Source organism: Clarias gariepinus, chromosome 23 (genome assembly GCF_024256425.1).
Source record: "Clarias gariepinus isolate MV-2021 ecotype Netherlands chromosome 23, CGAR_prim_01v2, whole genome shotgun sequence".
Taxonomy (NCBI): Eukaryota; Metazoa; Chordata; class Actinopteri; order Siluriformes; family Clariidae; genus Clarias; species Clarias gariepinus.
The window spans coordinates 5,757,397-5,771,489 of record NC_071122.1 but is presented as its reverse complement, the minus strand read 5'-3'; the positions used below and the strand labels follow the sequence as shown (position 1 = coordinate 5,771,489).

General features: G+C 35.2%; 1 protein-coding gene across 1 annotated transcript in view; it reads right to left on the bottom strand.

The window, feature by feature from the left end:
• Positions 1–1,608, bottom strand: part of epha8 (eph receptor A8) — a 92,704-nt gene extending 91,096 nt beyond the window's left edge. Inside the window, exon 1 of the mRNA XM_053483946.1 lies at positions 1,493–1,608. Within this exon, the coding sequence (XP_053339921.1) occupies positions 1,493–1,583 (91 nt within the window). The 5' untranslated portion in view covers positions 1,584–1,608. The remainder of the gene's footprint in view (positions 1–1,492) is intronic.
• Between the last annotated feature and the right edge of the window lie 12,485 nt (positions 1,609–14,093).

Below are 14,093 nucleotides of genomic sequence, written 5' to 3'. Positions count from 1 at the left end.
GGGCAAACAGACACGCGATGTGTAAGATCACTTAGTGTGGCCCAGCGGAAGGTTACGTGACGAGGGCCAAGGCTTTCTGACACGCAAAGCACTCGTGCTTGAGCAGAGCGGAAGCGCACTAACGCTCTAGATTTCGACCCAATAAAACGGCATGATCTGACAACAAGATCAGGTCCATGACTGAACCCTGAGGAATTTTTCACAGATCTGTTGGCTTATCATTGAATTCTCACCTCTGATTGGTGATTAACTCTCTGTAAGAGCAGCTGCAGATCACAGGTTTATATGAATACACTTCACTTCTATAGAAACATGACATACTTGACGGATACCGTATATGCAGTTTCAATTATATGATTTAGATTTCTACTGTATAAGAAGATATTTATTTTCATAATAAATCTATAAGAAGTTCTTAGTAAAAGAGAGAGAAAATGAAGCTGGATAGAGCATATACAGTATATACTTTATAATCTGCTATGATCTTAACAGCAAAACTAATCCACTAGGTTTATGGAGATGTTCTAAATCCATGTCATGAGAAATGGACTGAAAATACGAGGTGTTATAATTTCAATACAGTTCATTATAAGATAAATGAAAGTTCTGTTTCAAAAGCTCTGAATCCTGACAGATCACCACACTTGTTGTGTATGTCATGACTTTCCTGTAATAGCAGGACCCTAAGTGATTTAGTGTCAATGGGTCAATTTGATCTCATAATCAAGGGTAGAAAATGCCAATCTTGTATGTTTAAGTACCATGTTGAGGACCTTTTATTGGGTTCCAAAATAATAATAATAATAATAATAATAATAATAAATACTTTTACATAGCTCTTTTCTCAATTCTAAGGTCATGTTACTGTATGTTATTTTTTTAAAGGAAAGGAAAACTTATAATGTTTTGATATTAATGAACAATAATATCTAACTAACTTTGGGGGTTAAACCAGGTCATAAAAACTATTAAAGGTTGAACATTACAATATATTTGTGTCCAGTAATCAGTGGACAGAAAGGGAGTCCAATATACACAGGATCTCGTTCTTGGATGTGGAGTTATGTATAATAATAATAATAATAATAATAATAATAATAATAATAATAATAATAATAATTTATTCACAATAAAAGATATGCTGTTATTCTTATACAGTAAATAGATTTTATTCATTACAGTTTATTAGAATGTCTTTAATCTTTCTGAACTCAGTGGAGTGTCTCGGAAGATACATTATATATATATATATATATATATATATATATATATATATATATATATATATATATATATAGCATATCCAGGAAAACTTTTGCAAACACAGACAAACATAGACACACAAAAAATGCACAATGACACACATTAGTGAGTTTTGTCACTGTCTACACAGTGAGTGCATTACATAAATGAGTTCAACACATGTGTCAGTGTATATGAGCCATACAACACTGAAGCCCAGAAACACACATGGGGATGCACAAGCACATACCTTCATTATTGGCTGTGCTTTTGGATCCCAGCACCTGCAAGGAAATAATCCACAGAAGGAGAGGCAGTAGCCCTGGATCTGATGCCATCATGCGAATGTGAGGAGCGCAAGGAGAAGCTCTCTCTCTCTCTCTCTCTCCCTCTCTCTCCCTCTCTCTCTCTCTCTCTCTCTCTCTCTCTCTCACTCTCACTCTCAGCAGGGAAGCGGAGCTCGAGGCTCAGAGCAGGAACTCTGAGTGCATTCAGCTGACTTAAAAACCGCGTGCCTGCTCTCGGGCACACGCAACGCCGCCAGGCTCGGCTCAGGGGGGTGTGGTCAGAACTGTCTGTCACTCTTTGGTAGCCAATCAGATCACACCGATCGGAATATGCACTACATATGCACTATGGATTACCTCTTAGATTGTTTATTTGCATAAATTTATATTAATATGCGTAGGACAAGAGTGTTCCCTGTTTTGAGTTGGGGATAGAACAGCAGGAATGTAAATGCCTGGGAGAATATGATGCATCATTTTGGGTCCATTTGACTTTAAATTACGATAACAAATGGTTTATATACAAGCCAAAACTATAAGGTCATATAAATTGATTTATAAAGCATTATACACATTGTTACGATTATTATAATGTTCTTGTTAATCCATTGGGAAAATGTATTTCAGTATTATTATTATTATTATTATTATTAGTATTATTATTATTATTATTCAAACTTTTTGTATTCGCAAGAAAATATTTAAAGAAAATATATGAATTGTTTAGCAATTTTTTATAAAGGTATTACTAAAATATTATATACTAAAATAAAATTAAATGTCATATTAAAAGTAAACAAAAGCTAAATTAATCACTGTATACAATCTAATACAGTACACTGTGCATGTCATAATCACATGAAATACATATACATAGGTATTTGATAATATAAACTAAATCCTATTTTTTTTGCTCCGTTCGCTGATCCTGCAGCTGCTGTAGAGGACAGAAAGAATATAAGGAATAGAGAGATGGAGGGATAGAGAGGAAGAGAGGGAAGAGAGCGGGCCGCGGCCTGCCTGCCAATGCCATGTACCCAGAACACAGGGGAGAGTTTGTCTTGGCCCACAATCGCTACCTCTCTTTCCCTCAGAGCCCAGAACCCGGATTCAGACGTGCCGACAGGCCCCGAGCGCCGGCTGCCAAAACATCTGAATCTCCTGCATCTATTGTTGAAAAGTTGGATTTGGTGTTTAAAACCCATTCATGGTTTTACTCCGTAGCAGATTTTGCTTTACAGAAATTTCCAGTTGTAACCTTTAGCTGAAAATACTGAAGTGTTACAGAAACCAACATTATAACAAGTTTGTGACCCAGTCGATTCTGATCGGTCCAGTTTAATATTTATTAGCATTTTCAAATTAAAATTTCTAATTTTTGTTTCTATAATAACTAATTACAGTTAATCATTTAGGTATTTGTTTCTGTAAGATGCCCTCATCCAGACCGACTTACATTTTCATTTCATAATACATCTGAATAGTTGAGAGTTAAGGATGTTGCTCAAAGGCCCAACCTGGACAACTTGGTGGTTGTGGGATTTAAACCTGTGACCTTCCAAACCGTAGTCAAATCAGCATCAGTACTTTGATAAGATAAGATAAGATAAGATAAGACTGTCTTTAATGTCATTATACTGGGTGCAGTGAAAAATAATAAGTGCAAAATATGTATTAAGAGCAAAATAGGAAAATAAATAAAGTAAATAAAAAGCAGCATTTAATTATATACAATTTAATTTTACACTATTTAAGAAAGAGAAGTATAGGGTTTAAAGACATGTTGGAGAGGGATTAGGTTAGAGATTGTAATTGTTTCCTGATTACTTGCTGACATTTTGTTGTTTTTGTTTGAAAGATGGTACAATTTCACCACTTACTGTATATATGTTATTCTACGCCTCTTCTAACTTCATGCTCTTTTTTGATTTCCGTTTCTATCTATATTGTAAAACAATGCTAAAGGCGTCCAAAATATGCAATCATCTTCTTTGAACAGTAGTTTTTAAGATGTGTCTGCTACTTCTGCTCTGTGAACCCGTCATAATGCCTCTTTCTGATTTCTGAGGCTCTAAATAAGCAAAGGTAAGTGTTGGTCTTGCTTTCCTGGGATGGTCTTCATGAGAGCCAGTTTCACCATGGTGCCTGATGGGTTGATCGGACAATACTGCAAAAACTGTTCCAGAATAGCTGACATTCATGTCTTTAAATAACAACTGACTGTGGCTGTTGTTACTTAATGACCTAATGCCATATGTGTTATTTCTTAGGTTTGAAACAAGTATTGTTCTGGAATGTAGAAAATAAATGTGTGTCCAAACTTTGACTGATACTGTGTGTGATGGACATGTTTGTATTCTATAATAGGGTACTTTAGATGTGTAATGGTCAAAATTAAACAACATACAGTTTTGTGGACTTACGATAATTTTATTAAGTCATCATAGTACCATGATAACTTCAAATACTTCAGATGCTTTATAATACATTAAAGGCATTGTGTTAATAATGTATGGTTGCTCCATTGCTTCATTCATTACTATCTTTAATTCATCAATAAATGTATAATGTTGTCACTGCACTGCTGTATAAATATACCCTGTTTAGCATGTCTATAAAATCTTCTTAACTTGTCTTCACTACTGCACAATTACTGTTTGCAGAGATATACTGTATATTACTGCATTTATAGCATATTTATAAATACCTACTGTGCCTTCTGTACACATGACCTCCACAATCATATCATATTTTTATACATTTGGTATTTATTGTAAGTTTGCAGTTATTGCAGTTACTGTAGAACGAAGTGCATAAGTGGTCTATTTATTATCGTAGCATGTTGCCCATAGTGTGTGAGTGTGTGTGTAAGTGTGTGCTTGTGCCCTATAATGAACTAGCATTATGTCCAGGGTGTACCCCAACCTCGTGCCCTGAATCTCCCGGAAACACTAATTAGCAATTAGCACAACCTGCATGATATGACCTGGAAGAAACCCATTAAGCACAAAAGGAACATGCAGACTTCACATAGGGCAAGGCCATGGTGCTAACCACTACACCACCATGCCACACTAATCTAATCTAATCTAATCTAATCTAATCTAATCTAATCTAATAATGGCTTATGAAAACTACTTATAAAGCATTATACTATTATTTTGTTACGATAATTAATTGCGCACTATAAAGACAACTTTAAAACATAAAACCCTGTCATAAATAATGATAAGGCACTATAATTAATGCAAAAGTCTTCATAGCTTATTCTAAACATGATTTTCTTTTTTTATATAGAAAAACAATGTTTTTTTTTTTTTGGACATGTCATGCACTAGAACATGTCATGGCAGACATTTTGTGTCTTATTATGTAGTCAGTAATGCATCGTCTGATCTGCTGATCAATATTTTTATTATCCTTTAAATACACAGTTTTTCCTGCCTTGAGCCTTCATAACACTGTGCATGAAAACTGCCTGATTTGTCGCCTCCATCATCCAATATCTGTCTTGTCCAAGTGTGTGTGTGTGTGTGTGTGTGTGTGTGTGTGTTATTTGAGAGACTTCTTTAGCACCTAATCCTCTGGAGTCCTCTGCCTCAGCCGCTTAGCTGTTCCACTTTCATTAAACATATGCAGAAAAACACAAGCAGGAAAACAATGCCGCCTTATTACCATTTCGACTCGGGCTTGTTTCTGCATCGACTGAAAGCAGCCGCCATCTCTTTCAGTGCTAGAACAAAACGACACACAACAAAAAACCCTGACCAGACAGGTGAGTTCTTGGACAAACCTTTTGTAGTCAGTTATATACAAAAGCCTCCTTATTGCAATGAAGGAATGTGTTGTTGTTATACAATTCCTCATAACTGTGACATAAATGTGTCATATGCAGTCAGAACATCACTGCAGTTTACTGTTGTCTGGTTATGTTTAGTAACAGTGCAATGTTACCTGTAATAGTGATTGTTTATCATGGTTAACACACTTTGTTAAGGTGATGACGGGTCCTGTCATGTACTACTGTATGTGTGTTTTATAAACATTCATAATGATGTTTAGGCGATTAGAAACACATGTATCAGATCAAGGGCTGTTATTGCACAGTATATTACAGTTTCTGACAGAGGTTATTATCCATTAATAAACTAGAAAAAAAGAATGCAATATAAGTAGTGTTTATAACATATCACAGAGCACATTACAGCACAGAAATGCAACGTCTAATATAATAATGAAATTAAAAACTAATAATAATATTATAATGCATATAATGTTCCTAATGCCTTATAAATACATTATGACATGCTACATGTATATAAACACACAAACATACACACAACATATTCATGTTTATAATTCCTTATTAATACATTATAACATACTCTATTTAAACTCTTTATCTCTATCTCTCTCTCTCTCTCTCTCTCTCTCTCTCACACACACACACACACACAATGCAATATGTTCATGTTTATAATGCCTTATGAATACATTATAGCACACTACTGTATGTGCACAGAAACAAAGGTTTATAATCCAGGTTTATAATGTCTTGCAAATTTATTTTAATATGCTATTCTTACACACACACACACACACAATACAACATACACACACACATTATAATTCTTTCATATTCATCTTTATGGCCTTTACTGAAAGCCATAACAAACCACGGCAGTCACTGTTTATAATCTTTATAAAAGATGTGACCAGATGGGTTTATGTAGGCTTAATGAAGGCCTATGAACACTGTCCTATTACCAGTAAAGTGATGACAGACAGACTCATCCCAGTAATGACAAAGCAGCTTAGCTCTTCAGTCATTTCCCAGCACTGATGTGAAGCCTTGAGGTGCGTCCTTGTGTTTCTTGAGATAACTTCTGCCATCACACACAATCTGAAAAATATTTTCTAGTAATACCTTTATGTTTTTTTTTGCCTGATGTCCTAAAATGATGTCATGCCATATGCTGGCTGGAGGCAGAATGTGTGTCAGCTTCGAGGAGGGTAATGGAGAGGAGCGGTGCTGGTGTGGAGAGAGCGCCCAGCCAGGACCTGCATCTGCGCCCGATAGGAGGTGAGCAGGAGCAGTTGGCGTGCACTAACCTTGAATTACCTGCCCGCTTTGGCATTTTGTGCACTGTGTGATGGCAGATGGCGGGGGTCACTCTGGAAGACTCGGACATCAGGTGTCGGCTATATATAGGCAGAGTGTGACGAGCTCATTTAGTGTAACACTTTGTTTATTTGAAGCCTCTGCCTTTCTGTTTATATTCAGCAACATCACTGTAACCTGTTGTGCATCCTATATTTAAACTGCAATTAAACTGAAAGCCAGTTCACTATGAAACAGAACAAGGAGAAAGAAAGAAAGAAAGAAGGAAAGAAAGAAAGAAAGAAAGAAAGAAAGAAAGAAAGAAAGAAAGAAAGAAAGAGGGAACAAAAAACTAAAATAATATGAAAGACAAAAAAGAAAGAAGTAAAAAAGGAACGAACAAACTAAAATGAAAACAAAAACAAAGAAAGATGAAAAATAAAAATACAGAGCATAAAGAGAAAAATGTTGGAAAGAAAGAAAGAAAGAAAGAAGAAAATAGAACTGAAAAAGAATCAATGATTAAAAAGAAAGACAAACAGAAATTAAATATGGAAAAGAAAGAAGAACACAAACAATGAAAGAACAAAAGAAATAAAGAACAAAAGAAATAAAAAAGGAAGGAAAGCTGAAATAGAAGGGAAATTAGCTAAATGAAAAAAAATGAAAGAAAAAAAAAACATTAAAAGAAAGTCAATAATACCAAAAGAAAGTAGGTAGAAAGTAAGATAAAAAAAAAAAAAACAATGGGAGAGAAAGTTGAGAGAAAGACAGAGAGAGAGAGAGAGAGAGAGAGAGAGAGAGAACTCTGCTCCCAGAGGGAGAAGAAAGTGCTCAGGTTGGTGTTTGGAGCTCAGTAACGCAAGGAGGAAGATTATGTTAAAACTTCCTGAACTGGACTAAGGTGGATTTTAAGTTACTGCTGTTATAAAGCCCTGAAGCTCGGCCTCACCATGACGCAGACACACAGGTGGCGGTTGTGCTGAATCGGAAAACTAACCTTACTGTTCAATAACGAAAAGAGCTGTGACGAACAGAAAATGTGAGAAATAAATATTAAGACATATGATAATATTGAAAGTTTGTTTGACAAATGGTGATGTCTAGACAACTGGGTATCTTCAAGAGAAGCACCTTTAGAACAGCAGGCCTTGTGAAACGTTCCTGGTGTGCGGGGGACAGAACCTATGACAAATGTTCCAAAAAAATAAAAAACAGTGAACCAGTAACAGGGACATATGCTAATGCAAGTTTGGAACAAAGTCTAGCCATCTGGTTCAATCCCACGGAAGTATTTGTTTTTTATTATTATAGTTACATTTGAGTCTTATTGAAATGTACATTTTTTATTGTTGCATTTTTATTTAGACCTTTAAAGTACTTGATACAAATCTCATCTGTGCTTCTTCTCTATTAAAAGTCAATCAAGTAAAGGTCTTATGCAGTTTAGTTTACAGCCTCTAAACAAGTTTATTTTGTAGAGAATATTGAGGTCTATGATGAGCTGGATCAGACATGAATATGATTTTATTTTTTTTTTATATTAAATCCATTTAAAAGTTAAAAGTAAAAAAAAAATGATGATGTTTTTAAGGCTGTAGTTTTAGGTTTTTTCTCTAATTAGGGAAAAAAAAGAAATTCTAGCTAAGAATTATTCTTAGCAATTTAGGGCGATGCTGCACATTTGAAAAACATTGACAAACCTAATTTCATTACAAATGAGGCAAATTGAAGAGTGAGGTGCCAATGTTATGTCAAACATGTTCAGCTTGATTAATTAAAGAAATTACGATATGTCTGGGCTGAGGCTGCTTTAATTAAAATCTGCTGTAATTAGTTGTCTTTATAAAGGTTCATTCATCTCTTGTTGACTCTCAACAGCCTTTTACACCAACAATTCATTAGATTGCACTCTTAGTATTAGTCAAGTGTGGTAACTTCTTAGCTTCGTTTAGTTTGAGGATGTATGTCTTTTGTTTTTAACGTCGTCCTGCCTCGCCAGGATCTATAGACATGGGCGCAATGCTGTATAATCAGCTCATCAGGGTTTCAAACGCGTCTTATCACCGAGGCTCATTTCTGATTCAGAGGAATTGCCTTGCATAAAAAAGTTTTCTGACAAATGCCATCTACTGCCTTGCAAATTAGCTTTGGGCTCTATTGAAAGAGTGTGTTCTTCTATCTTCTAATAAAACTCCTTGACTGCTCAGCTTTATTGACTGGATCCACATGATATTAAGCAGTGATGCGTCTTCTCTGGCTCTCAGAAATACCCAGGAATTAGTGACTTGGCCCAGGACAGAAGCTCCTTGTCAGAAGAAGTCTGTAATATTCCTCATTTCTATGCTTGCAGTAAGTAGAAGGTAATTAGGGGGATAATTATCGCTTTATCACTGGCAGGAGGATGATGTTTTCCCATGATGTATGATCACTAAAAGAGAGCCTAATTATGATTAATTATCTCGAAATGACATTGAGGTTTTATATTTTCTGCTCATCCATGCAGGACTTCTGACCAACACTTTTTAATCTCTTTTTTTTTTTCCCCCCAGTGCTCCTAGGGTGAGCCGTTTTGGAACATATTCACTCAAAAATGATTTTGTGTTTCAAACACAGCTTCCCTCTTGTCTGTTTGAACCTAAGCTCGCCAGAATAAAAGCTATGCAAATGGAAGAAAAATTATTATTTAGCGCACGCCTCGTGCTCACAGCATCAGGACCGGACCGTAGAGGTTGACACATTCAGCTTGGTATTGATCACAGAGCTCTGAGGATCGTGAGAGGATCTTAAACCGGTGAACTTTTCAGTAACGGGTCACTGCAATTAAGGCGTGCTGGTGCTTTTGTGTCTGAAAGAGAGGGGGTAATTAGCTTTTCTGTTTCTATGTAGTGAACAGGATTGTTCCAATTGTGAGGTGGAAGAGGGGGGCAGTTAATTATGGAGAAGAGAGCAATTTTTTGGGGAAAATGACTGATGTACAGTACATTTAAGATTTTTCGGTCTTGGATTTTTATCAAATTGATCATGTGATTATTGTTATTATATATTATATAACAGGTGTAACATTTACAGAACACATTCCAGCACAGTGACAATGACGAATGATGATACTGGCTGATCCTAGAGCCCACTGAAGTTGTTCCTGTGAACGCTCAGCAACCAGCAACTTGTCACCAACTTGTAATGAATGAGTGTCTGTGGGAACCGTACACACATCATTTACCAACACCACTTGCACATTATAGGAACTCAGCTGGGAGTTATTGCCACATCCTCTGTACAAATATTGTCATTTGATTAATTTGGTCTTGATGCTTTTTAAGATGTTCTACTGAGAATGACAAGATGTGTGTTTGTGTGATTGTTGCTGCATGACGATTTTAGATTAAATTTTATTAATACTATTGTAAGGGGATGTTTTATTGTTTGTTTTACCAAAAAATGCACTATAATTCTATTAATTTAATTTATTTATATAGGTTTTAAAACTAAGATAATGCAAATGTTAATGGCATACTGTTAGCCATAAAGTATAATATTAGAATTATATAAGATAGATAGATAGATAGATAGATAGATAGATAGATAGATAGATAGATAGATAGATAGATAGATAGATAGATAGATAGATTCAGAGGGAAGGGAAACAAGTCGCTTCTAAGCAAAATGAGTTAGCTCTCAGTTGAGTTGATTGACTAATTTGCATAATTGTAATTATCGTAAACTTGCAATTGAGTTTAGCTTTATAATTATGTCTTAACTGTATACAATCTAAATTGATTGTCACAAAATCCAATAAAACCTGTAGGAGAGGTAGATATTCACTATTTGTGTTTAAAAAGAACTTCATTAAAGAGGGATTTCTGCTGAGCTGACAGAGAAAGCAGGACTCTCTCCTTCTCTCTCTCCCACTCTCCTTCTCTCTCTCCCTCTCGCTCTTTCTCTCCTTCACTCTCGATCTCTTGCTCTTCTTCCATCTTTCAGCTTACAACTCTCTTATCCCTCCCTCGCTTCCCTCTCCCACTCAAACCAGACAGGCAGCAGCGAACTGGAAGGTGGGAGGACAGGAGAGGAGACAAAAAAGCTTGTCACGGTGCGCTAGCCGTTTTTGTCACTTTGAGAGCAGAGCCGGTAAGCGAGCTAGCAGCCCAGGCATCCGTTTGTGGGAGGCAGGGTGAGATGGAGTTCATCTGGAATCTCTCCATCCCAAATATGCTGCAGAGAAAGAGATTGTGTGGAGCTTGGCAATGCTGTGGTGGTTAGCGAGCTAAGTCCTGATGCCACATGGGTGCTAATCTGAACAACAGCAGCTGCAATGTCAATAAATAAATAAATAAATAAATAAATAAATAAATAAAATCGATATGTTTGTATTATTAGGTGATGGTTTTGCATTTTTATACAAATGTAAGCAAATTATACAAATATAAATATCCACACACATGAAGAAAGCCCGTTGTGCTTCACATAATTCACAGCCAGATAGCACGCGTATTTAAATGCGACAAGCATGTTAGCAGGGGTTCAGAGGCACCATGGGAAATTTTACTAGCAATTACATGTTCTTAGTAAGACTTTACTAACTAAAAGGTTTTACATTGAACACATTTAGGAAGTGAAAACTCTTATTTCCATAATACATCCTTAAAAAGCCCTTAATTATCTTATTTTAAGAGGGTTCTGTATTTCCTGAAACTTTTAAAATGTTTTCTCACATAGAGCCATGTTTTTAACGGAGCTAAGTCCCCTGAACTAGAAGCAAAAAAAAAAGTTTATTTTAACTAGAACTTTTATGCTTAAGTAAGGGTTAATTTCTAAAAACTTAAAAACCCTTCTTTAGTAGGTCAACACATGGGTTTTAGAACTCTAAAAAGTACAATATAAAGGACATCTGGACTGTTACATAATTTAACTGTAATATAATATGGTAGTGCTATGACATTTTCATGATACATAAAACATTGTTTATTCAATTCATTAGCAATAATAGATTAAATTAATTAAAAAACTTGTAACACACTTTATGCGCCTCAGTGTCAAACCCAGCATGTCATGACCGGTTACAAGAGGAACAGACATGGGAGTTTGGTCTTGACTTGTTAAAGATTGTATGGAATTAAACTTTTTTTATTTAAAAAGTTAATATAAGACCTACTTTCACTGTTCATAACATCTACATTGCTACACTTGAATACATGAAACATAATACATTAGAATATCATAACAATTGACTTTGCAGCTAGAGCATATTAACAAAATGGAAAGTAATGATGCATTCACATAAATCTTTATGACCGCTAATGTCTTCACAAACATATATAAAGGTTTATTGAGACAAACATTAACTGTCATTAAAAAGAAATTAATTACATTGATTTTAATGTGGAGTAGACATAAGATCTGCTTCCGTTCTTCATAACACCGGTTGTGTTACACTTTTTCATGACATTTCTCTTCAGAGCAGTCCTAGCTATAAAACCTTTCAAGGTTTTCTCCCGAGATTGAACAACTTTTTAAATAAATGTATATATGTTTCATAAGGCTTAATAAGCCCATTACAACCACTCATATCTACTGTATTTACATAAAATATACATAAAAAGCAGACATGACTTATTATAAAGAATGCTTTTATTGATTTGAGTATGATGTCTAGTTAACATACTCTTGACATTCACTTTTCATAACCCCTGTATTGTTGCACTGGTTTATGCTACATACAGAACATTAAAAGGTCATAAATTAATTTGCATATAAGTACAGGTCCAAGTATAATCTTTGTAAGGGTTTGTTTTTTCAACATTGATGACAAGCAACATACACCTTTGAGTCACTGTGTATACGAAGTTCTACATGATGAGAAAAGCGTAAGAGCTGTGTCCATAATGAGACAAATGACATTTTTGTCGGTAAAATTACAGTGTAATTACACTGGCTTACATAAGAACGCTTAAGCATGCACTGTGTCATTATGACATGTTTATGACACCATTGTGCCAGTGTCATGACCCAGGCTTTCTTTTCAAGTATTACATTTTGACATAGACTGTTTTCTTTTCCAAAACAAAACCAAGGAATTTCCTGGGCTCAATCCAGATGAACTCTTCTGCCAATACCAGGCAGGGGGGTGAAGAAACACACACAGGGTCTATTTTCTTAACAGCTGGGAGTTCAATTAGCAGTTGATAGGAGAGCAGGAGTTGGACGCCGAGTTGGTTTCCGATTCCTCATTAAAAGGGGGGACGGCGTGGGCCGCCGCAGCACCGCGGGCCAGAATAGAAGAGTAATGTTCCTCTACGCACAGCTGCTAACTGACAACAAAAGGCTTGTCACGATGATTAATGACTGGGGAAGCCTCGCTTTGTTACCAGTGCTGCACTGTACAACGTTAAAAGCTACTAAAGTTGGGCAAAAGTGTTGTGGGAGGGTGGCACAAAGCAGCGTTACTGTTCAGAGGGACGGTAAACACTTGTTAAAGTCTGTGCAGTGTCTGGGGATAAAAAAAACACACAAACGCAAACACATAATGCCTGAACTGGAGAAGAAATGTGACTGAAGTTACATAACGCCAATATAAAATTAATGGCGCATAAAAGAGCGACGATGGAATATTTCCCACACGGATCCCTGTTTGTCAGCGGTATTATGAGATCATTTATCTATGACATTCAAGTCAATAAGGTCAAAAGTCATCATGGCTTAACATTTAAGCTTTTTCTTACTTCCTAGAGCTACATTTATTGTGGGCTTGATATGACAGACCAGAGGGGGGAAAAAAAACATTCTCTCATTGATTTTCATGTCAGCTAAAAACTTAAAGAACATTGCTCATTCCTTCATCTTATCATACTTGCATTTCTTTATTATTTTCACCTTTTTTTTCAGCTTATAATTCTTTACAAAGTTCTTATATAGGCTATAAATACATTAGTAAAAGATAAAATCATTTAGGCACTATTTTAAAAAAAGACTATATTATACAGTAACTGCATACTAATTATTCCTTCTATAATAATAATAATAATAATAATAATAATAATAATAATAATAATAATAATAATTCCTAATTCCTAATATCATGTCAGGCAGTAACACTGTCTACAAAGCATTTATTTACTGTAGAAATAATTAAAACTCCACCTATAATTGTTTTTATTAGTAATGATTCCATGAAATTTTTATTAACTCTAATAATTCATTATAAACTTGTAATTGTGTATACCTCAGTAGCATTTGTACAGTTGTTAATAAATACACATAAGTATGATTATTAATAAATACCACAGCTGTGCAGAACATGTGACATATTAATGATTAATGACCCTTGTATTAAAACATAATTATAATTTATTAAGAAATTGCTCATAGTACATTATAAGCTCTCAATAGTGCACTATAAATGCTTATAAAATGCTTGTAAGGAATTGTCAACTTGGGAAAATAGTAGCATAGTATAAGCATGG